Below are 24,190 nucleotides of genomic sequence, written 5' to 3'. Positions count from 1 at the left end.
ATTTGAACATGGACAGTGCTCATAATATTTTGGCTCATCAGTGTGTACCATAATTTGCCTTGACTAATCAGAATATTTTTCACATTCATCATATAACTTTTGTATGGAAAACATTTCCATGAATCATTGCCATATTAAGTATGAATTGGAAAAGTTCAGTGATAAAATCTTCAATTTTAAATGTAGCATTGTTTTCAGTTCATTTCATTATATACTTCTCAGATCAGCAACTCTTAATTTCTACATTCCGGCCCAAGATGCTGGAGTCAGATGTTAATTTGCTGTGTATTAATACATTTTTAAGATATTCAATGACAAAAATGTCTTACGCAGCAGAAGCAGAATGTGAAGGAATGGCTGTTAATGTTAATGTTCACAAAATGTGATTAGTTCATATGTCCATGCCATAAAGATATGTGGTTAACAACTATTCATGACTACCAAGTACCATCTTTACATTGGCTGCCTCCAACTAGACAGATACGCTATACCCATTGGTACTGTGCATTGAGAACAGATAATTAAGTGTCTATTGACAAGCATACTACCCTTGTTTCAATGTGTATAAACGGAATGGTAAAAAGAGATAGTTTATCTTTACTGATGTAGTCCCATATTATATGAATTCTGCCTCCTATTTTGTGTGTTTGTCAGCTGTAGTTTTTATCTTGTTTATTATTAGTTATTACTGTATGGAGACATCACAAAGTTAATGACAGTTTGTATGTGATGCTTAAAGTATTACTCTTCTGTTTTTGCAGTGTTGTGTATGTCACAAAGGAAAACCTGAATTGTAACAAGCATGTGTTATAATATCTAGAATTAACCCTTAATGCCTGAATAAATTTCTAGGTGAAAGATAAAAATAAACCATCATGGTGCTTTGGAGATACTCGAAACACTCAGGAGAATGCAGCCCTTGTCATAAGCACTGGTAGCTTCATGAAGAGTCAGCATCTACTGCCACTGGCATTTAAAAACAGTTAACCTTCCAGTTATTAGCACAGCATTGGTATGATGTGAATTCATGACACTCAGCATTAAGGGGTTAAAGAGCATTGCCCAGAAACTCTGATTCATTTGTGTTTCTCAGAAAAACATTAAAGTGATAAACTGTCTAATTGAGAATAATAAATATCTTTACAGAGGTAGTGCCGGGAAACATTCGAAATGCTGAGCACTTTGTTGCCTTTCTAAAGCGATTTGTGGAGTACCTGAAAACTCGTCTTAGAGTCCAGCATGTGGTTCAGGAATCGCCAGCTGGTTTCCTCAAGGATGTTGCACAGAAGGTCTGCATTGAAAGGAAACCACTGAGGTTAATATGAGCATATATTAAAAATGAGTAGATCTTCAAGATGTGTTTCATAATGTCTGTATTTATATGTACCCCCTGTATCTTTTGTAGTCATTCTAATTTATCTTCTAATTGCAATATCATGTGGGAGAATTCTGTAGTTGTACTCTGTTAATGCATAACACATGCTTAAGGTGAATGTTGGAACGTTTTTTTGAAAATAACATGGTCAATGCTCTGCCACACCCCTTTTCTATCAGAGCATGTTCCATGTCTCTAAAATTATGTCCCAATCTTTGTTCCTGTCCCACACCCGTCTTTTTTTAATCACTTTGTATCCAAGCCATGTGCTGTATTCTTCATTGCCACAACCATTCCCTGATTTCACCTACTGCAGTATTCAAGAAATTTGTGTATTTGACATCTTTTATAGTAGTTTGACCATAGAAGTGACTGAGTAGATATTTTGAATTTTTTTTATGTGCGAACTAAATTACAGTACCTCATTAGGAACCCAATTGATTTTCTTTGTTTTAGACAAATGCATGGCATGCAGATGGCATTATTTCTCAGAATTTCTTTCTATAGGATTGCATTTTTCCACTTATTTCTGAAGTGAAGTGTTACAAAGAATGACTAGGAGGAGGGATGGTGGTAGAGAAAAGTATTGTTAGTGTGATCTGATGTATACGATAATAGGGTGTGTCAATACTAGAGGTGAGGAAGAAGTTCCTGATGTTGAAAGCAGTGGTTCAGTGATGACTTTCCTCCTTCCGGTCACAGAGACTGGACTTGATACAGGAGTTGTCCTTCTCTGGTATTGCCAGCTACTCCACAGGAGGACACTTATCATTTGTAGTATCTGTGGTGTATCTGTATCAGTACACACATTTTAATGGAGTGCATTTCATATTCTGGCTGGTATATTAACAAGGCACATGGCTTCTGTTATAGTTTAGAACAAGGTGTGTTTGTTAGGTGTTTTATAATTTTGTATATTTTGTTGACTGTAGCCTAAGCAGTTAGGTTCAAGATTTAATTGGGTTTCAGAATGGCTACTCTGTCCATTTTTGATTTGTGGTCAGCCACACACACATTTTTTCTGAGATATTTTAGTTTTTCTCTAGTCCCTTATTTTATTAAAAGTGTTAATAACTTAGTACACATTTTATCATTAGCATAAGTATTTGAGTGTTTGTGTGTTTTATATTTATTTTAGTGGAAAATTTTAATTGTTACTGTTTTTAACATTATTCATTTCTGTGTAAGGGGACAATTGACCATGATGTTGTGTTCATTAAATCCTACCACTACTGCTACCTACACCACACCACACCACACCAGTCCATTCCATAGACAAGCATAAATTGCATAAGTGCTGTTCAAGATAAAATGGGTGCAGTGTGGTGAAGAGACTCTTTTTTTTTTCCAAAGCCCAATATATTTTACTTTCTGTATGACTACCGCAAGTAATTTTGTTAATAGTGATGTGTTTCTCTGTTGTTTTGGCTCAGGTTTTGCCATGAACGTCTGACTTCATTGTTAAAGACTCTGGAGATATCTGATCTGACAGACTTTTCCCCACTGGTTCTTATTACCCATTTAGCAACACTTGTAGCAACATACACGAAAGGCTTTACTATTATTGTGGAGCCATTTGATGATAAAACTCCAACAGTATCAAATCCCATACTTCATTTCAGGTTGGTGTAACAAATTTCCTTAAAATTGTTTGTTATTTACATTTTATGTTATGTAGACTCAAACCTTGAAACTTATTTTCTTGTAGTTGTCTGGATTCATCAATTGCTGTTAAGCCAGTATTTGACCGCTTTCAGTCTGTGGTAATTACTTCGGGTACACTATCTCCTCTGGACATGTATCCGAAGATACTGGATTTTCACCCTGTTATCATGAGTTCATTTACTATGACATTAGCGAGACCTTGTCTTCTGCCAATGGTGAGTAATTAATTTTGTACACCATAAAAATGCACTGGTGTAATGTTTCCATGTATCATCATCATGTCATATAGGTGTATGACTCTAACTTGTCAGGTAAGGACAGTATAACTGCTTACCCTGTATTTCAGTGGTCACTTCAGTTACTTGGCAAAAACTATTTACAGAATAAAAAGTGTATTTGTGCTCAACCTGCATGTTGATTGGAATGCTATAGTCCTTTATTAGGCATGAGTCTCGAAGTGCTACACCGTAGCCTACCTCCCACAAGTAAACTTAGTCAGTCACTTGAAGGGGGAACTACTGTTTAATGCTGACTCTAGGCTGTGGGGCCCCTGACATTCCCCACAAGATTCAAATCATTGCCAGAGGTGGCAAATGACAGAAGAAAATTCTAGCACTGTGTGTGGATTGAACATCGAATGTTTGGGTTTGTAGTCTGACACCCACTTGGCCAGCAAATTAAGCCAAAAATGATAACAGACAGATTGTTTGACATCCATTAGATAAAAAGGATTCCAGATGTTGACATGCCATCTAAAGTCTGTCACACCTAGCTGTAATTAACAAAAAAGTGAAAGAATTATGAACATCAAGATTTTGGAATGATTCTTTCACTGAGAAGTAAGGAAAGAAGGTGGGAAAGGGAAAGGTATTTGATGTGATTAAAAAATATAACGGAAGTAAGTAAATCGTGTATCAAAGGGTAAATGAAAATATTCCAGGTAAATGGAATAGGAACTTCAGCAATTCTATATCCAAGTACATTTCAGACCTTCAGACCTACAGAAATAAAAACAATACAATTGATGAATTGTGTTTGTTTCAAGGTTATGTTGTCTCTAGTGCCTCCGTTTCCAGTACACACTGACTGAGCGCTATCTTTTCTCATGGACGGAAGCATTATCAAATCACAAATACGGTTAACAGATAATAAAACATTCCCTCTGCCATCCTGTCATCTAATATATTTTAATTTTTATGCATGGTCAGGCTTACTTTATGAAACATTTTACCTTCTGTTCATATTAAAATTATGTGCATTGAACAGCAATGTTCAGATGTACCAGCTCATCCTTTTGAACACAGCTGGCTGTAACTGAAAGCAAACTAATTACATCCATCAGCCTTATAAGCACAGCTCACATTTGGAATCAGTGGGGAGAAATTCCTGTATCATATACGGGATGACTTCCATTGCAAAGCATTTTCTGGAAGTAGTTTAGATCCTCATGTTTGCCACTGGAACATGCTGCTCAAACTGCTATTACCAGCTTAAGTACACAACCAGTGATCTTTCAATGCTGCTACCTTAAACCCTGAATAGTGGTAATATGGATAAGCCAACAGCTGTGCCATATGTAATCACCCACACAGCAGCATTGCCTAACAACTTCATGGATCCCTTTCTTGTACAAAGCGGGGCAGAATGGACTTCCTGATTTGATGGGTGAATTGGAAAAGAACACTGCATTCAGTGCAATTTTATTTTTATTAGGTTTTGGAAATCATATCATCAGGTGATGACTTTGGTGAGCGATGCACATACTGAGTCGTTCAAAAAAGTTTTTAAAAACTGTTCTCACCATATCTTGTGTTATGACATCTGTAATTGCCATCTTAAGAGTGTCCATGGTCCTTGGTCGAGCTTTGTAAACCTCTGCTTTGAGGTATCCCCAAAGAAAAAATCACAGGGGCCCAAATCTGGGAAGCAAGGAGGCCATGGAACATCCCCTTGTAAGGAGATCAGACCGTTCTTGCAGAATTTGGCATGAATGATGGGCAGTATGAGCCATGGCATCATCCTGTTGAAACCAAAATGCTTCTGTGCCATAGTCCTCACCATACTCGTCCATTTTGCAGAGTAAAATTTCTCCAGCAACTCACAATGACGCACAGAGTTCAAGTAACAGTTGCACCTCGAGATCCAAAAAAGTAAGGCCCAATAAAGCTCATGGAGGACACAGCGTACCAAACTGTCACTTTGGTGTTGTGCAGAGGTCTTTGGTGAAGTTCACGAGGGCTTTCAGTTTCCCAGTAATGAAAATTTTGCTCTTTGTTTGGATAAGTGACAATGCACTTCATCGCTAGACTACAAAATAGGGTTAGATTGCACAGAGGCTGAGACTGCATTGCAAGCATCTGTATATTTCACCCAGTTTTCTGGACTAAGTTCCTGAATAACCATCAACTTGTAGGGGTGAAAGTGAAGGTCAGAGTGTAATATTTGCCTTACTGTTCTGGACAACATTCCAAGAGTAACAGCATGTTTCAGCACAGAGTGTGGCCAAGACTGTTCAATGGACGCTCTCTCTGCCAAGATGTTTTCAGGTGTCCTCACTTTTTTTGGTCGGTTAGCTGGTTTTCCAAGAAGTGCACATCCTATCACCCTAACACTAGTAATCCATTTCTTAATGGTTGTAGAATCAGGAACCCTGTCATGACAAGTCAAGGCAAACTGCTTATGGAAAGCCCTCTGTGTCGTCACCATGCTATCATTGTTTTTAAAGAATGTTTCTACGACAAAGCCCTGATGTTCACCAGATCATGGCATGGTGACTACTGAAAATGGTGTTGTTTCCCCCACCTACCGCCACTACTCCCTTTGCGCTACTTCACCTGCACACTCTTCAGTGATTATTGAAACAAGGGAGTCCATTCTGCACACCTTGTATTTAACAACCTAATCCTTTTTATGAGAAATAAGCTAAGGCTATTTACTTTCCCCTCATATGTATTTCCAGACATTTTATATTTTATCAACACAATAGTCTTTAGTACATCTTTGTGTTGTACAGCTTTCTTAAAATGTATACAGTTATTAAAAACAATATTAGGAATAGGATAGATTGCTACTCACCACAATGATGAGCCAGAGAGTTTCAGACAGGCACAACAAAAACACTGTGACACACTATAGCTTCTGGCCAAAGCCTTCTTCAGCAAAGAAAACACACACACACATTCACACAAGCAAGCACACCTCACACACACATGACCACTACCACCAACGATCGGAGCTGTGGGTGATTGCAGTTGTGTGTGCGTGAGGTGTCTTTATTATTGGTGTTTTGCCCTTAAAGAGCGCATTTGGACTAAACTACATGGCCAGTTCCTTTTGCTGCCTTCCTTGCTGCCCAAACTTCCCTCATTCGCTCGCTGTGTTTCTGCTTCCGGTCCTCTGTCCATGCTTCTTGTCGGCTTTGTGTCTTCGGCTTCATCTTGATTGCCTTTTTGGTTGCCCATATTTCTTTCATCTTCTGGCTGTGATCTTGCTTGCGTTCTTCGGTCCATTTTATGCCTGTTCGTTTGTCGCATTGTATCTCATGTAGTTTACTTTTCTTAATGATGTTTCTGAACTTTATTCTGTCGTTTATTATGTCTGCTGTTATGTTGAGCTGGTTCAGGTCGTTTTCTACCTCTGCCACCCATTTTTTGTTTCTAGTGGTTACCCAGTCAAAGATCTGTTTGGTCAGCCTGTGTGATGGCATTCTGTATAGGTGTCCATAGAATTGTAGTCTGCGTTTTCTAATCTTTTCTGTGATTGTCTCCGTATGTTTGTACAGTTCCTCTGTAGGTTTCTTGATCCATATTCCATTGTTGTTAGTTGCGCCAAATATTTTCCTAAGTATTTTCCGTTCTACTTTTTCTAATTGTCTGATACGTGTATGCCCTAGGATTAGTGTGGTCTCTGCTGCATATAGTGCCTCGGGGAGCACCACCGTGTCGTAATGGCGTAATTTGGCGTTTTGTGAGCTAGACTTCTTGTTGTAATGATTCCACACTACTTTGTATGCCTTGTCCAGTTTAGTCTTTCTTTCTTCGTTTGAGTCTCTGTTATGTCCACTCATTTGTAGTGTTTCACCGAGGTATTTGAAGTTTGCCGTTTTGTAAATCGTGCCATACTTTGTGTTCAGAGATGAGAGTTTCTTTGTGCTCATAAACTGTGTCTTTTCGTAAGAGATCTGTAGTCCAGTTTTGGCAGCGATTTCGTGCAGTTTTTCAATAGCGTCTTTTGTTTCCTTTATACCTTTCGTGACAATCGCCAAATCGTCTGCAAAAGCCAGGCATTTAATCTGTAGGTTTCCTAAGGTTATCCCCTGTTGTGATGTTTCCCATTCTTTTATGACCTTATCTAACACGAGATTGAAAAGGAGAGGTGAGAGGCCATCACCTTGTCGGACACCTGTGCGAATTTCAAAGGGCTCTGATAGTTCCCCACAGAACTTTACTTTGGAGGTCGTGTTGGTTAAAGTTTGCTCTATGATAGCCCGTGTTTTGTTGTCTACTTTGTATTCTGATAGAATTTTGAAGAGAGTTTTCCGGTCGATAGAGTCGTACGCCTTTTTGAAGTCAACAAAGGTAATGATCAGGTTCTGTTTGTGTTGTAAAATCATTTTCAGGTTCCAAATTTGTTCCGTACAAGACCGCCCTTTACGGAAGCCTGCTTGGTATTCTCCAATCAAGTGGTCGGTTTGGCATTCTAGTCTGTTCAGTAAAGCTTTAGAGAGGATCTTGTATGTGACCGGTAGTAGGGATATTCCTCTGTAGTGGTTCGGGTTAGTCTTGTCACCTTTTTTGTGTAGTGGGTGTATCAGGGCAGTTTTCCAGTCGTCAGGAATTTTGATGGTCTTCCAGATGTCTTCCAAGATCCAGTGGATGTCTTTGGTGAGTTCTGGGTCTTGTAACTTCCAGATTTCCGCGATGATGCCATCTTCTCCTGGTGCTCTACGATTCTTGAGTGACTTTATTATTTCTTTAACTTCTTCTAGAGTTGGAGGTTCACTATCTGGATTGTATGTGCTCGTTTCTGTCATCATTTCTTTCATGGGGGGGTCCGTGTTGAGCAGTTTTTCAAAGTACTTTGCCAGAATGTCACAATTGTTTTTGGTATTGGTTTCTAGGGTTCCATCCGGTCTTCTGAAGCACAAGTTGGGTGGTTGATATCCAGTCATATTTTCTCGGAACGTTCTGTAGAAGTTTCTTGTATTGTTCTTCATGAAGTCCGATTCGATCTCGTGTCAGTCGCCGTTTGTCATACTGTCGTTTTTCACTGCGAATGATTTTGCTTGATTGCTTCTGTGTTTTCAAGAATTTCATCCAATTCTCTTGGGATTTATGGCAACTAAATTTTTTCCATGCACTGATTCGTTGGTCAATAGCTTGGTCACATGTGTGGTTCCACCAACGGTGTTTCCGTGTTCGTGGTGCTTGTGCTAGTTTCATGGCCTCTCGGATTCTTCGTGAAAGTTGTGTCCAGTCTGTCGTTTTCTCCATTTTAATTTTGTGTAATATTTGTGTCTGATTTAAAGTAACGTATTCTGGATCTGGTCTAACAATTTTGTTCTTCTGGAGCTTTTTCTTGGGCAAAAGGCGAATCCTGATCTGTAGTAGGTGGTGGTCTGAATCGAAGTAGCCTTTACGGGTGTCTATGTTCAAAATTTCTTTCTGTGAGTCTTTCTGCACTATTACGTGGTCGATTTGTAGTTCTTGCTTTCCGCTGGGGAATTTCCATGTGGTAAGTTTTCGTGTTGGTTTCTTGAATTTTGTTGACATAATGGCGAGGTCGTGGCTTTTGCAAAAGTCTATCAGATGTTTTCCGTTTTTGTTGGTGTCCTTGTGTGGAGTATGTTTTCCTGTGATATGTCTGTATATATTTTCTTTTCCGAGTTTGGCGTTGAAGTCTCCCAGTATTATTTTGACTCTATGTGCAGGAATTTTTCTGATAGTTTCTTCCATTGTCGTCCAGAAGTCATCAATTTCGTCCGGATTTTTCCTGTTGTAGTCATTAGTCGGTGCATGTGCGTTGATTATTGTGTAGGATTTATTGGCTGATTTCACTGTGATGGTGCTGATTCTTTCGTTTGGTGACGAAAAGTCGATTATGCTGTCCGTGATGGACCTGTGTACTGTAAATCCTGTGCCAAAAAGCCTTAGGTTTTTCAGTTGTCTCGATGGTTTTCCTTTGTATATTCTGAAATTCTCCGTGTTGAAATGGTCTTCGTCTGTGAATCGTGTTTCTTGCAGTGCACATATTTTGATTTGAAATTTTTCGAGAGTGTCTGTCAGTTGTTTCATCTTTCCTGTCTTCATCAGTGTGTTCGCGTTGAGTGTGCCGATGTAGTGTTTGCGTTTGGTCTTGAGGGAGTTTGAGAAGCTCCGATTCTTCTCATGATGTCCGTGAGCCCCCGGAATCCGATGCTCACGACGATCCCAGTCTATTGACTGGGGCCCGGGGTAGTGAGATTTTTCTCGTTGTACCATCATGATGTTTAGTAGTTGGATGTATGGCATGCTGCCGACTACAACCTGACTTTCCAGATCAGGAGGTTGGTTGAGGCCGCCACTGACATGTGGAGCAGACGCCTTTTGTAGCCGCCCACTGTGGGAACAGACGCTACTAGTAGTTTTGGTCCGCCCCGAGTATTTCATTTCCTCGGTACCACCTATATCTAGGAGGCATTCCCCTATCCGCCACCTGGGGAGGCGCTCGGTTGCGGGTCTACTAACCGCCCCGATATATATATATATAGGGTGTTACAAAAAGGTATGGCCAAACTTTCAGGAAACATTCCTCACGCACAAAGAAAGAAAATATGTTATGTGGACATGTGTCTGGAAACGCTTACTTTCCATCTTAGAGCTCATTTTATTACTCTTCAAATCACATTAATCATGGAATGGAAACACACAGCAACAGAACATACTAGCGTGACTTCAAACACTTTGTTACAGGAAATGGTCAAAATGTCCTCCGTTAGCGAGGATACATGCATCCACCCTCCGTCGCATGGAATCCCTGATGCGCTGATGCAGCCCTGGAGAATGGCGTATTGTATCACAGCCGTCCGCAATACGAGCACAAAGAGTCTCTACATCTGGTACCGGGGTTGCGTAGACAATAGCTTTCAAATGCCCCCATAAATGAAAGTCAAGAGGGTTGAGGTCAGGAGAACGAGGAGGCCATTGAATTGGTCCACCTCTACCAATCCATTGGTCACCGAAATTGTTGTTGAGAAGCGTACGAACACTTCAACTGAAATGTGCAGGAGCTCCATCGTGCATGAACCATATGTTGTGTCGTACTTGTAAAGGCACATGTTCTAGCAGCACAGGTAGAGTATCCCGTATGAAATCATGATAACATGCTCCATTGGGCGTAGGTGGACGAAACTAAAATAAGCTCTAACATGGAAATTAAGCGTTTCCGGACACATGTCCACATAACATATTTTCTTTATTTGTGTGTGAGGAATGTTTCCTGAAAGCTTGGCCGTACCTTTTTGTAACACCCTGTATATATATAAACAAACACAAACATACACACAAAATTCAAGCTTTCGCAACCAACGGTTGCTTCGTCAGGAAAGAGGGAAGGAGAGGGAAAGACGAAAGGATGTGGGTTTTAAGGGAAAGGGGAAGGAGTCATTCCAATCCCGGGAGCGGAAAGACTTACCTAAGGGGGGAAAAAAGGACAGGTATACGCGCGCCACACACACACACACACACACACACACACACACACAAGCAGACATTTGTAAAGGCCTTTACAAATGACTGCTTGTGTCTGTATATGTGCGGATGGATATGTGTGTGTGTGCGAGTGTATACCTGGTCAAACAATGGAAAATCTGTGACGGAATAATGACAGACTTATGAAAGGGATAGATTGCTACTCACCATATAGAAGAGATGCTGAGTCATTAAAATTCTCTCTCTCTCTCTCTCTCTACCTATCTATCTCTCTCCCTCTACCTATCTATCTCTCTCTATCTATCATTCTCTTGTGCAACTCACACAAATACATGACCACAGTCTCTGGTTGCTGAGGACAGAGTCTGTGGCCATGTGTGTGTGTGTGTGTGTGTGTGTGTGTGTGTGTGTGTGTGTGTTTGTTGGAGAGGATGTATCATTAAGAAATTTTGTTGTAAAAAGTGTAGTATCCTTGAACACGAGGGGCCAGCTTAAGTTACTGGAGGAGACCGAAGTTTTTGCAGAAATAGTGAAAGTGCTCTTTCTGTCATCTCCTGTTGATCCCTGTAGTTCATTTTAGAGATTCTTTTCTTTATAAAACTTTCATGCAGTGTTACTCTTTCAGTTTCTCTTTCAAAAACCAAAGTATGATGTAAAAAAAATGTGACTCAAAAAATATGCTACTACAGACAATATATTTTATTTTTTCAGATAGTGTCAAAAGGCAATGACCAGGTAGCAATCTCATCACGATTTGAGACACGTGAAGATGTTGCAGTAGTTCGTAACTATAGTCAACTTCTGGTGGAAGTTGCATCCAATGTCCCTGATGGAGTTGTCTGTTTCTTCACATCTTACCTGTACCTCGAATCAGTTGTAGCTAGCTGGTATGATCAAGGAGTTGTAGATAATATTCAGAGACATAAACTGCTATTTATAGAGACACAGGATGCTGCAGAAACAAGCTTAGCGCTTCTGAACTACATTAAGGTTTGTAAATTAATATACCTGTATGCATATTTGCTGCTAATATTAATGTCCCTATTTGCCCTAGTGTTCTGTGTGTAACTCAGTTTTTATTGTTATTTTTTTTCCAAGAAGTGACATTTTTTCTTTGGAAAATGCAGCTATGCTGGTGCACATCTGAAGGGTAGACTCTTATTTTGTACGAGTAATGTGATGTGTATCTTTAGATATGCAATTTATTGACTTTTGTTTTTATATATTTACTTTAGGTGTAAAGGAGACCACTCATCGAAGCGTTGAATCTCCGACAGGTGCATACAAATGAGAAAGAAAACTTATTAGCTTTTGAAATAAAGTCTCCCACATTGTATCAATGGGTCACACAGTAACAGAATTGCATTTGGTGTATGGACTAGGGTGGGGTGGGGAGGCTTGGGATTGTGTTGTGTTTGGTGGAGTGAATAGGGGAGGGAGAAGTGGGAGACAGGAGGGGGGGTTGGAGGTCGGTAACTAGCAGCAGGTTTGTTGGTTAGGAATGCGGCATAGTGGGGGTGGCAAGTGCATAGGCTAGGCACGGGTTGCGGAGCCAGTGGACAGCAGTGCATGAGGAAGGTGACATGGATTGGGAGGGGATTGACAGGACAGAGGAAGGGTAGAGAATGTGGGGACAGCGGGTTAAAGAGATTGAAGCCAGGATGGCTGCATGAGCAAAGGATGTGTTGCAAGAATAACTCCCTTTGGCATAGCTCAGAATAGCTAGTGATGGAGGTAAGACTCCAGATGGCCTCGCTTGTGAAGCAGCCATTGAACTAAATTGTGTTGTGCTCAACTACATTTGTGCCACTGGGTGGTTGACTTTGTTCTTGGCCACAGTTTGGCAGTGGCTATTTATTCGGGAGGACAGCTGGTAGTTGTCATACCAACATAAAAATCTGTGAAGTGAAGTGATTGCAGTATAGTTGGTATACGACATGGATGCTTTCTCAGGTGACCCTGTCTGTAATGGGCTAGGATAAGTCTGTGACAGGACTGGAGTAGGAAGTGCTGGGTTTGTGGGTTGAACAGGTCTTACACCAGGGTCTTTCACAGATATATGATCCTTGTGGCGATGAATTGGGATTGGGAGTGACATAGGGATGGACCAAGATGTTCGGTAGGTTGGCTGGTTGATGTAATATCTCTTTATGAGGGCTGGGTAGGATCTTGAGCAGGATGTCCCTTATTTCCTGGCACAGAGATACATGATAGAGGGACATCTTACCCAAGCTGAAGTGGTATTCTATCACATACACACCCAACTAACATAACATTTTGGTCCATCCCTATGCCACTACCAGTCTCTTGCCACAAGTATCACATCCCTGTGGAAGGCCCAGATGCAAGACAAGCCCACTCCATTCCCCCCCTCACACTTTGTACTGCAGTCCACGCTCATCCTATCCCATAAGACGTAGAGCCACCTGTGAAAACAGCCATGTCATGAACCAACTCTGCTGCAATCACTTCACAGCTTTTTATGTCAGTATGACAACCACCAGCTGTCAAACACCACGAGTGGCCACTGCCAAACTTTGTACAAGAACAAAGTTGACCACCCAGTGGCACAACAGTTTGTTAGTTGTGTGTTCCACTGATTCTGTGTTCATAGATTCTTTTATCGAATACTGGCTACCAGTTTTTATGTATAAATTTGTCAATGGATTAGAAGGATTTGTCCAAGATGAATGATTTTAAGTTGGACGTAAAACTTGCTTCACTTCCAAACATTTAGTGTTTATTAGAAAAATGATCAAAAAGTTTTGTTGCTGCATGTAGAACCTCTCTCTGTTTCACTCTAGTGTTGTAGGTATGCACAAAACTGTTCATCTCAAATTGTGATGGATTATTTATGACGAATTTCATTAGCGAATGTATGTATTGTGGCAGGGCATTTAAATGCCTATCTCCTTGAAGAGGTGCCTGCATGATATCTGTAGTTGAACACCACATATTGTTCCTACTGGTCGCTTTTATAGAATCGGTACATTCTTTCTCAGTGATGAGTTACCCGGAAAATTATTCTGTATGACATTACTGAGTGGAAATAAGCAAAATATATCAGAAGGTTGATACATTTGTTTCCAAGATTAGCAATTATTCAAAGAGCAAAAGTAGCTGAAATTAATTTTTTGAGAAGCTAAGTAATATACTTCTTCCAGTTAAAGTTTTCATCAATATGTAAACCCAAAAATTTGAAACATTGTACCGTTCTTACTGACTCCTGCTCATGTACTGATATGACTGTTTGTTGTACAGAAGTGAATGTAGTGAGGCCTTTTTTTTCCAATTTTTATGGAGAGTCTATTTTCAGAGAACCACTTAGTAATTCGTTGGAAAATATCATTTACCAACTCTTCTGTTGCTTTCTGTCTAATGGGATTTATCATAACATTAATATTGTATAAAAAGTACCAGTTTTGCTGCTCAATATGCAGCTGAGCCCTTCGCTTGTGTGATCCTCGTGGCTTCAGTCTACATTAACTCACCAATCCCACATTCTTTACCCAGCAGTTTCCCCTTTCTCTGACCTGTTACCCCCTCCCAATCCACATCGTCTTCATTGTGTGCTGGAACCCACCAGCTCCAGTATTCGTGTATCATGTACATTGGTGGCCGGTTATCAAGTCTTAATGTGCTACAGTACAATTACGCCATTTCTCTTTGAACGTGTGCTAGTTTGCAAATAAAAAGTTGAAAACATGTTTTGTAATGTTCTCTCCACAATAACTAGAAACCAGTATCAAGTGCTGTAATGATGATCAGCTGTGCTATGATCATGTCAGAGAAGGGACATGGTTATCTGTTAGTGACTGTGTGTGCTGTGATGTGACGTCATCATCGCTCACAGCACCAGGTCATTATTCTTCTTTGAAAGTGTTGTGATGACATTCCCTGTTTTATTTCTTCATTGGTGTTATGTACTGGCTGAAAAACTAGGGGATCTCTACTGTAAATGATGTAGCCGACAGGTGCACACTTGCATTTTACAGTTCTTTACTTTCACTGTTGCACAACCGCCAATAATGCACAGTTATATATGGCCAGTGCACTAGTGTTCTAACTTCCCATAAGCCTCATTAATAGTTTGCAGGTGAACATCCACATACTGCTACAATAGTTTGCTTTTGAACATCTACGAGCAGTAAAAACATAACCACATAATTCACAGTTCTTTCGGAATAATCATATACGTATGGAACAGACACTGTCATTGCTTTAACACACGGCCTGTTGCTGTAACACGTATTTCTCTGTTAAGTTGATGCATCATTGTCGTTCTAACCATCACAGGTTCCTCGTCTGAAACTCAACTGCGGACTGACTGTCTTGGGACCAAAAATCGGGCCCTTATATATCCTCACAATAATAGGTGCTGAAACTGTACATTGTTTGAAGTTTAATTTACGGACATTACAATTAAAATTTAACTCATTAGATTAACTGAATACATTGAAAAACTCCGTCTTTTTAACAGTTTCTTCTACTACAAGAGTTAGGCCGAAGTATTTGTTTAAATCGTGAAATTAACAAATGTAGTTACACAAACAATACTTTTGACAAAACTTTTAATTACTTTGGGATTAATTAAGGACAGGCTTTGCTACCATGTTTTCGAATAGAGCCAAATAAACACTTTAAGATTACTAGCATTTCATCTTCCAAATTTTTATAATTATTACAGAATTTATATTTATTTATGTGTCAACAATAGAATTTAAGTTACAAAACAGTTACTGATTTCGCCCTATAGTGAAAGACAGTAACTAGAAATAGTCAAAATAAATCAGAAAATCAATTACATACATAAAACTAAGCATAAAATTGGATCTGGTGTTATATTCTTTAAAACTGAGGGCCAACCTTTCTCTTTTATGAAAATGCAGATTGTACTCACATATGTTAATGGTAACCAGTTAAAATCGAAAAAATTAATTTAAGCAGGCAGATGTAAAACAAGAGGGGAAATAAAAATATCCCAGCTTGCTTCGTCACAATGTGTGTAAATATTTGAAACAAATACTAACAAAGAGATAGAGGGGCTGGCCAGTACACCCCCGTAGCTGAGTGGTCAGCGTGACAGACTGTCAATCCTAAGGGCCCGGGTTCGATTCCCGGCTGGGTCGGAAATTTTCTCCGCTCAGGGACTGGGTGTTGTGTTGTCCTAATCATCATCATTTCATCCCCATCGACGCGCAGGTCGCCGAAGTGGCGTCAAATTGAAAGACCTGCACCAGGCGAACGGTCTACCCGACGGGAGGCCCTAGCCACATGACATTTCTACATTTCCAGTACAGCCGATAGATACACAAAAAACAGAACCGAAAATTTACGTTCCTAGCTTTCGGAACAAATGTTCCTTCATCATGGAGGAGAGAGGGGAAAGAAAGGGAAGAAGGGAAAGTAGATTCAGTTACTCACAACCCAGGTTATGAAGCAACAGGGAAAGGAAAACAGAGGGTTGTCCATGCCTCCATCCTTGCTACCCTCCCTGTTGTGAGTAACTGAATCTACTTTCCCTTCTTCCCTTTCTTTCCCCTCTCACCTCCCTGATGAAGGAACATTTGTTCCGAAAGCTAGGAACGTAAATTTTCGGTTCTGTTTTTTTGTGTATCTATCGGCTGTACTGAGCTGAGTTAAGTACTGGCCAGCCCCTCTATCTCTTTGTAAGTATTTGTTTCACATCTTTATATGAGATTTTCTATTAATCATTTAGATCACCTGTGTGTAAATATTGCCATATTGTGCAAAAGTGGAGTATGAGAGACTCTTGAGGAGCTGTTGGCTTAATGGTGCCATGGCCAAGCAGTCATGCTACCTGAATGGAAATTCACTGGCTCAGGTTTGATTCCCACTGCTACTATTTTTCCCCGCCTATCACAATATTGAACGATTTATTGTAAAATTTAAATACATGTAAACATTTCAATTTATGTGTGTAAAAGTAACATATTCAGTTTAGTTACAACTACTACACTGTTAACTCAAAAGTAAATAAACCAAGTATATGTAGAAATTTAGTATTAAAGTGTTTCCTGTAGATGATCTGATTTCCACTAGATCTTGGAAGGAGAAAGTAAGAGTTAAAGAGTTAGGTGGATCTACTCCAAATGTAAATCTAACAACAGGAAGGTGTGGGACAAAGCTCATCGATTTGGCTCAGATTATGTGAGCAGAAGCTGATAGATGACCCTTTCAGGTTCCTAGTATATTTTGTCTGAGTGGGTGTTAGAAAAAGTGAAACCTTCTCTAAGGATTGACACATAGAGTATGAGGGATTTTTGGGCTGCAGTTTACATAATGGCTCGGTAGCACAGTGGTGAATCACACCGACTGGCAATTAGTCAGCTTGGCTTCAGTTCCCGCTACTACTGTGATTTATTCTTCATTTATTTCTATTCTGTGCAATGTTTAACACATGATTATAAAATTTAAAAATATTTAAACAGGTCAGTTTATACATGTAAAATTAATACATGAAACTAGTTAATACATGAAACTAGTTAATACATGAAACTAGTTAATACATGAAACTAGTTAAGATTACACATTGTAACACATTGGTAAAATTTTGAAGAAGCCACCAGTGATTATGTGCCAAACCTGCTGCTTCCCTCCAAGCCGCTGGCTGCCTCCCCACCCCCCCACCCCATTTTCTCTTTTATGCATGCCTGTTGACAACTCAGTGCATCTGCTATTCAATGAATGACTTCCTTTATTGCTGGAGTATTTACATTCTGCCAGAACTTTCCTAACTAGACATATTGATTTTTCTTTAGTTTAATTGGCAGTGAGCCAATATCACCAGCAGCTTTATTATTTTTAACATGAATATAATAACCTTAGCATAGCTATAGTCTTCCTACTTTTAGAAGTATTATATGGGGAATTTTTGCTGTGTGTTAACGTTCTGGCCAATTCACAATTTTCTTTTTTCTTTTGATGCATTTGAAATTAAGTAATCTGGTATACAAAATCTTCTTGAACCTATTCTGATCATTTGGTGTATTACTTGTAGCTAGATAGTTCAGAACATTCAAGAAGGCAATTTGCAATGAAACAGGATGTTGAAATATAACTTGTGGTTTACGTGATGCATTAACTCTTTTTGTTTCTTCTTCATCTGCAGTCCACTTTAGTATGCACATTTTTGGAAACATGCTACGTTATGTAAACTCTATCCACACTTGACGCATCACCTCTTCACCAGGAATGTGATTTGACCGTGACAGGAAATTGGCTAATTTAGTTTACAACATAACCCACAGAGAAAATAGTCTGAGGGTAAAAAGTGAGGGTGTTGACAAGTTCAGAAACTTCGTTCACCACCACTGTTCTAATGCCAGTGAAAAGTGTTCTTAAGACACATCTTACCACAAACGACAAATGTGGCGGTTCACCTTCTTACTAGAAAGATAAAGCCAATTCACTCCACTAAATGATATGTTTGGTGGTGCTCTAGTACATTGAGGCTTTTATCACCATTAACTGCATCTAATTAAATATTTAAATACAGTATGTATCAAGATCCACAAACCATTTCTCAGGCAGTGTATGGGTCTGCTTTTGCTCTCTGTGGCTCTCTCTGTTAATATGGAAGTTACACACTGATGCCTTCATGTATGTCCTAGCTAAGAAATATTTATCTTTCTCCATTATGCATTATCAACGTACCTGATTCTGTCTTCCCTGCAATATTTTGTGTTAACATGACAATAATATACAGTATAACCCCATTTTACGTTCCCGGAATTAACATTTTTCTGCCGTTTTTTATTGGTCCCATCAGATTTTATGTGCCCACAATGTTAATTTGCACCTGATTTTGCATAAACATATTTATAATTTTACTGCGATTTACACATTATGAAAAAATGTTTGTGGAGAAAAAAATGATGCTGGCATGATGTTGTACATCCAGTAGTGTTTACAAATATTACACATGGTTAAGTTCCTTGACACCAGGGCACTCTACTCAGAGGATTTGAACCAGTAAATGTGTAAAAATTGGAACAATTCATGCCGTATCTCCCGCTGCTGCCAAGCTCTAATTGGCATGATGGCTGATGTGAGTAACTAGGTTCGTTTGAATGAAGATATTAGACCAATCACAACCATTTCCTAACTGTCTCTAATGCGCAAGTGCATTTTTGTGATTGTTATGATCATCGTGACACCTTCGTCAAACCATACTTAGCGTGTTTCAGCGTGTGGCCACTTGTAGCGCTAGTTGACACCGTCATTCACTTTGTGTTGCTCAACCGGTTAGGTATTTTATTCATGCTGAGCAAAACGTCTTTCGAAAATTACTCTATTACTCAAATGCAGTATTTTTGCATGTATTTTTTGTGATGTTACACAAACGATGTGAGTGATAGTTGGCGCGCACTTGCGTGTGTGTGTGTGTGTGTGTGTGTGTGTGTGTGTGGTTTTGTACATAACTGATGAGGCACAATACCTGATAACCTCAAAAAGACGACTACAGTGCAAGAGATGCAGAATAACACACATTCAAACACCATACAAAATACTTATTTATATATTTGCACTTGACAATGGGAAAAATTCTCAAAAAGTGTTGTTTTAAGCATGAAAAAATACGTAACTAGTGCAGTATTTCATCATTTAAATGAATTACAGCTGCAAGCCTTCAAAAACATTGATTATGACATATGAAGTTGAGTCAAACATTCCTATTTCCAGACAGTTATAAGTTCCAGTTACATTAGTGGTTTTTGTTAGATAATAAACAAGTCCCTGACAAGTCTTTTGATGCCTCTAATGTACAGATATCATTCATAAAGTGCAAGGGGGTATCCTATACGTAACTTTTACAGCTTAAAATATTATTTCCCACATTTTAAATTTTCCCACAATTTACACCATTTTTTTGAAGTCCCTTGAAAAGTGTAAAAATGGGGTTCATTGTATTAGGTAAGAGTATGTGATAAAATTTTGTGATCCAGGAAGGTAGAGCCGTCTGAGTGGAACTTCCTGTCTTTGGAATGTACGTCATAATTAAACTGTGCACCAGGATGTGGCAATTATATAGAAATTTTTCCTTTCATTGTCAGTGTTCTGTGACTAAGGCATTAGTACATGACCAATAGCTTAACGAAGGAGGTGTGAAATCTGTAGATTTTTTAAAATCCCTTACAGGCATGTGAGAGTGGGCGTGGTGCAGTACTTCTTTCTGTTGCACGAGGCAAAGTGTCAGAAGGTGTCGACTTTGATCACCATTTAGGCAGAGCTGTGCTCATGTTCGGAATACCGTATGTGTATACACAATCACGCATCCTGAAGGCTCGGTTGGAGTACCTAAGAGACCAGTTCCAGGTATGTATTCACAGTGAATAAGATTTTTATTTGAAACTGTACATGACAGTGCATTTTGTATCAAATTCTCCAACCTTTCGTTCTTGATAAGTGAAAGTGCTGCATGTGCTGTACTCAACTTGAGAACACTTTTTCTATCACTGAGACTGTCTCACGAAATTGCTGTACATGGAATTGTACCCATCTCGCTTGTCTGTGTAGTATATCATGTGTTGTATAGCATCCTATAGTGATCACTGCAGTGGCAAGCAGATGAAAATCAGTTTAAATGTCAGTGAGCACTTTGAACTGCATCTGACAGACCAAATCAGCACAATGAAGCTACTTTCCAGTGAAACATTACATGTCACACTTTTTCTCATAACTGACCATCACCCCACTTCTTACCTCATTATGTGTTCACTACTTTTATGGCATTTGTCACAGCACAAATAGATTGTAGTGCTTTTAAGTGTGCAGCCTTGTATATTTTCTGCATTTATTTAGTCTTAATGTTGCTGTCTTCAAATGAAATATTTTTAGTTTTTACTTGATGCATAAAATTTTGTGGCCTTTTTCAGTCTGTATGGCAAAAAAACATTCCTATGTACAAATTTATCATCTCTTCTTTTATGATACAAGTTGGCAATGTAAAAATCTCATGTTTTGCTTCTACCATCTTAGCTCCTTCAGTGTTACATTTCACTCTGTGCATAGCTGAATTCTCTCCAGTTGGCACTTATTTGTTTTAAGACAGATAAATGTGCACACATTTCCAGACAGTTTTTTGTAATCTACAAAAACACATTTTCACAGATAAGGGAGAATGACTTCCTCACTTTTGATGCAATGCGACACGCAGCCCAGTGTGTGGGTCGTGCACTGCGTGGTAAAACTGACTATGGTATAATGGTATTTGCCGACAAGGTAAGTGACTTTGTGTATTTCGTGTTGATAATCTCAGTTTATTACTTTACAAAAAAAGTATTCAGTGATGATTTTGTATCTTTTAAGAGATTCTCACGCCAGGATAAGCGCAGCAAATTACCAAAGTGGATACAAGAACATCTCAAAGATTCATTATGTAATCTTTCAACAGAAGAAGCTATCCAGGTAATTCAAAAAGATTTTTATAATTTTTGTGTGTGTGTGTGTGTGTGTGTGTGTGTGTGTGTGTACTTTGAAGAGCACTGATTTGAATTTAGTTCAAGAATCCTGTTTTAGAATTAACAGACAGATAACATTTATTATTTAGACCATATGTAATTTTTGGTTAATGGGCTCTCAACATTTCAATTATAGTATTTTTAAATAATTAAAAGGGGCTTTCAAATGCACTTTAAGATTACATCCACCTGCTAGACCAGTATTTAAAACAAGACTTTGTCTTATGAACAACGCACATTCTGAATGAGAGTTGCCAGCATAACTTGTAGGAAGTGTAAAGGTTCAGCCTGTCACTACCTCTCTTCAGCTTTCCAAACTCCACAGAAGCTCTCAAATGTGCCCTGCTGAACTAGCACTCTGAATATCCTTCTCACAAGAGTGCCAATGATTTTCTATGAAATTATAATGCTAGTTGCAAAAGCAACAAGTCATTGCAGCAAACAGTACAGTAGGTGGTGTTCGTTCTTTTGCAATTAACAACTGTTCATGCCATTATTCTTGTCCCTGCTGCCACACATTCTCTGCTGAGTGGCATTCCTTCAACTGTGCATTTTAGTTTTGTTTCTTTTGCCTTTTATTTCCCTCTTCTGTCATTCTGATCCACCATTCACTTCCTAATCTTATGTTCTGTGTATCATCGTACTTTGCAAACTTTTCTAGTTTGAGCACTTATTCAATTTGTTGATTGCCATAGCTTCACCTTTATCCATCTGTGCCACTGTGCAGACATGTTAGTCAAGTGTATGCCTTTGAAAGAATGCCCAATGAGAAATTTGTGAATAAGAACTACAAATATTGTTGGCTATAGTGTATGCCCAGTATTATAAATATTACAAGAGCTTCCAAAGATCTGATTGTGAATGTGTGCCTTTACTTTCTCCCAGATTGCTAAACGATGGCTGAGACAAATGGCACAACCATTTAGCCGTGAGGACCAGCTGGGAGTTTCACTGTTGACGCTTGAACAACTTCAGAATGAAGAGATGCGGAGAAATCAGCAAGCAGCTGCTGAACAAAACTAGTACACAGTGTGACCAGTCTGGTTATCAGATAGCCACTGACTGAGGAAAACCATTTGAAAATCACTGTGTGTGTGTGTGTGTGTGTGTGTGTGTGTGTGTGTGTTTTGCTCAATATTAAATTTCCATGAATAACACTGTTGAAGTTGTATTTATTGCTTTTATTTTTGTATTGTTTCCCAGTCCATGTCGTGTAAATGCATCTTCTTCAGTACAAATCATAGAATTTTTATATGTGTACATTGTAATGTAATTACATGTTCTCATTTTACTTTGAATGTTTGTAATAAATGTGTGTACAGCCTCTTTGCTTTTCTTTTTATACTGAATTACCTCATCGCTGGAATGTGCACCAACACTGGTTTTAATTCCAGATCACTCAGTAGCATCTTCTTTGGTGAGCTGTTGTAACATGTGTATTCTGGAAAATTTCTGTCTTATATCCTCTAAGTGTTTGCTACACATCCCTGTGCCACATTAATAAACTTTTTTTTCTGGAATTTGGTGAAGTTAGTGTGTTTGTAAACAATGACATTGTGTCATGATCGGCAATTACGGTTTAGTTCAAGCAGCAATATAGGAAATACACGTGCACATAAGTATTAAAACACGAAACTTCTGTAATACATGTTGCCTGATATGAGTTAATGTAGCACAATATTTTCAGTGATTCCTATAGGTTAATAATTTACTTCAATTGCATTGTCGTACAATACTATCTTGTAAGGTAACAGGAAATTAAAGTATGCAAACACTTTCATGATAGTGTAAAAGAATGTATGATAATTCTACGCCAGTCTCAGAAAAATTACCAGCAATATGGATTCCATATTTAACCAGTTTCCATAATGAAAAATTGGGGAAGGTAATATTATGTGGGAATAGCAATAAATTCAGACAAAAAAAATCACATGAAATTTACATAACAATAAACATTGAAGTTTACACAGTTAATAAAAAGAAGCTGTTTAAACCGATTTTTTATTCATTTAACTTAAATACATTGGCAACAGCCAGGCAGCAGCAAGTAAAATATTTTTGGTATATTTGTAAAATATGCTTTAGTGTGTCAAATACTTTTTAATCACCATTAATTCAAAATATACCAAGGATATCATTTGTGAGCACTAACACAGGGCAGTGGAAAAAGTTTGCTCCATTCAGACATGCGATCATAGTAGTATAAACCCTTCTTCATTGTGAGTTGTGAACCTATTTCCATATATTGTTTCTGTGATGCTGTAAGTGGTTTCCAATCCACAGTTACTGTGTCATCCTTCTCTGATGTTGGATTGCTGAAACATAATAGTTTAGTTTAATTTATAATTTTCACTTTAGTTTCTGATAGGATGTAGCTCTGCCATACACTGTTGAAATTAATGTGTATACAGTAAATAGATTAGACTGAAGAGAGGCATAATCAGTCATTTGAAAATGACCCTTTCATTCAGACAGCAGATCACAATATGCTAATATTAGCTGTCAGTTTCAGTGATTGCAGTCTGTCCAAAATCCTGAGGAAGTTTCCTTTTGCATAATGTTCATAGCTAGCTGCTTCTTAGATTGTAATATTGGTGATCTTTCTCCGCCCAACTACTAAATTAAAAATTTTAATTTTAATAATGGAAGGAATAAAAGTAACAACTCACTACATACTTTGAGTGTGGTTGATCTGCACGGCCAGTACAAGATTGCTAGCCTGGATAATGTAGCAATCATGGAATCGGACAGCTAATATTTGCGTATTACGGTCAATTCTCTGAATGTTTCAAACATTTAGTATGCACATGCATGCTGCAATAGTTAGCTCTGAAGAATGATGCCACCCAAAAGCTTGGCAACATTATTAGTGCCTATCAACCCCACAGTGTTTCAACTAAATGAGAGTTGTTACCTTTGCTTCTTCCATTATTTATATTCAAACAGGGACTTTCTACTGCAATGATGTAAATTTCAAG

The 24,190-nt window shown here is 38.7% G+C and overlaps 2 protein-coding genes across 2 annotated transcripts in view; one reads left to right on the top strand and one right to left on the bottom strand.

Moving 5' to 3' along the window:
* The window catches only part of LOC126236161 (general transcription and DNA repair factor IIH helicase subunit XPD), a 37,827-nt gene extending 15,289 nt beyond the window's left edge, over positions 1–22,538 (top strand). The window contains exons 8-15 of the mRNA XM_049945247.1: positions 1,147–1,315; positions 2,809–2,997; positions 3,084–3,255; positions 11,440–11,718; positions 19,891–20,067; positions 20,863–20,973; positions 21,061–21,159; positions 22,098–22,538. Coding sequence (XP_049801204.1) covers positions 1,147–1,315; positions 2,809–2,997; positions 3,084–3,255; positions 11,440–11,718; positions 19,891–20,067; positions 20,863–20,973; positions 21,061–21,159; positions 22,098–22,235 — 1,334 coding nt within the window. The 3' untranslated portion in view covers positions 22,236–22,538. The remainder of the gene's footprint in view (positions 1–1,146; positions 1,316–2,808; positions 2,998–3,083; positions 3,256–11,439; positions 11,719–19,890; positions 20,068–20,862; positions 20,974–21,060; positions 21,160–22,097) is intronic.
* A 674-nt stretch (positions 22,539–23,212) lies between these two features.
* Positions 23,213–24,190, bottom strand: part of LOC126236158 (juvenile hormone esterase-like) — a 90,110-nt gene continuing 89,132 nt past the window's right edge. Inside the window, exon 10 of the mRNA XM_049945245.1 lies at positions 23,213–23,527. Within this exon, the coding sequence (XP_049801202.1) occupies positions 23,347–23,527 (181 nt within the window). The 3' untranslated portion in view covers positions 23,213–23,346. The remainder of the gene's footprint in view (positions 23,528–24,190) is intronic.

This window comes from Schistocerca nitens, chromosome 2 (genome assembly GCF_023898315.1).
Source record: "Schistocerca nitens isolate TAMUIC-IGC-003100 chromosome 2, iqSchNite1.1, whole genome shotgun sequence".
Lineage (NCBI taxonomy): Eukaryota > Metazoa > Arthropoda > Insecta > Orthoptera > Acrididae > Schistocerca > Schistocerca nitens.
This window is presented reverse-complemented; position numbering and strand designations above follow the sequence as displayed.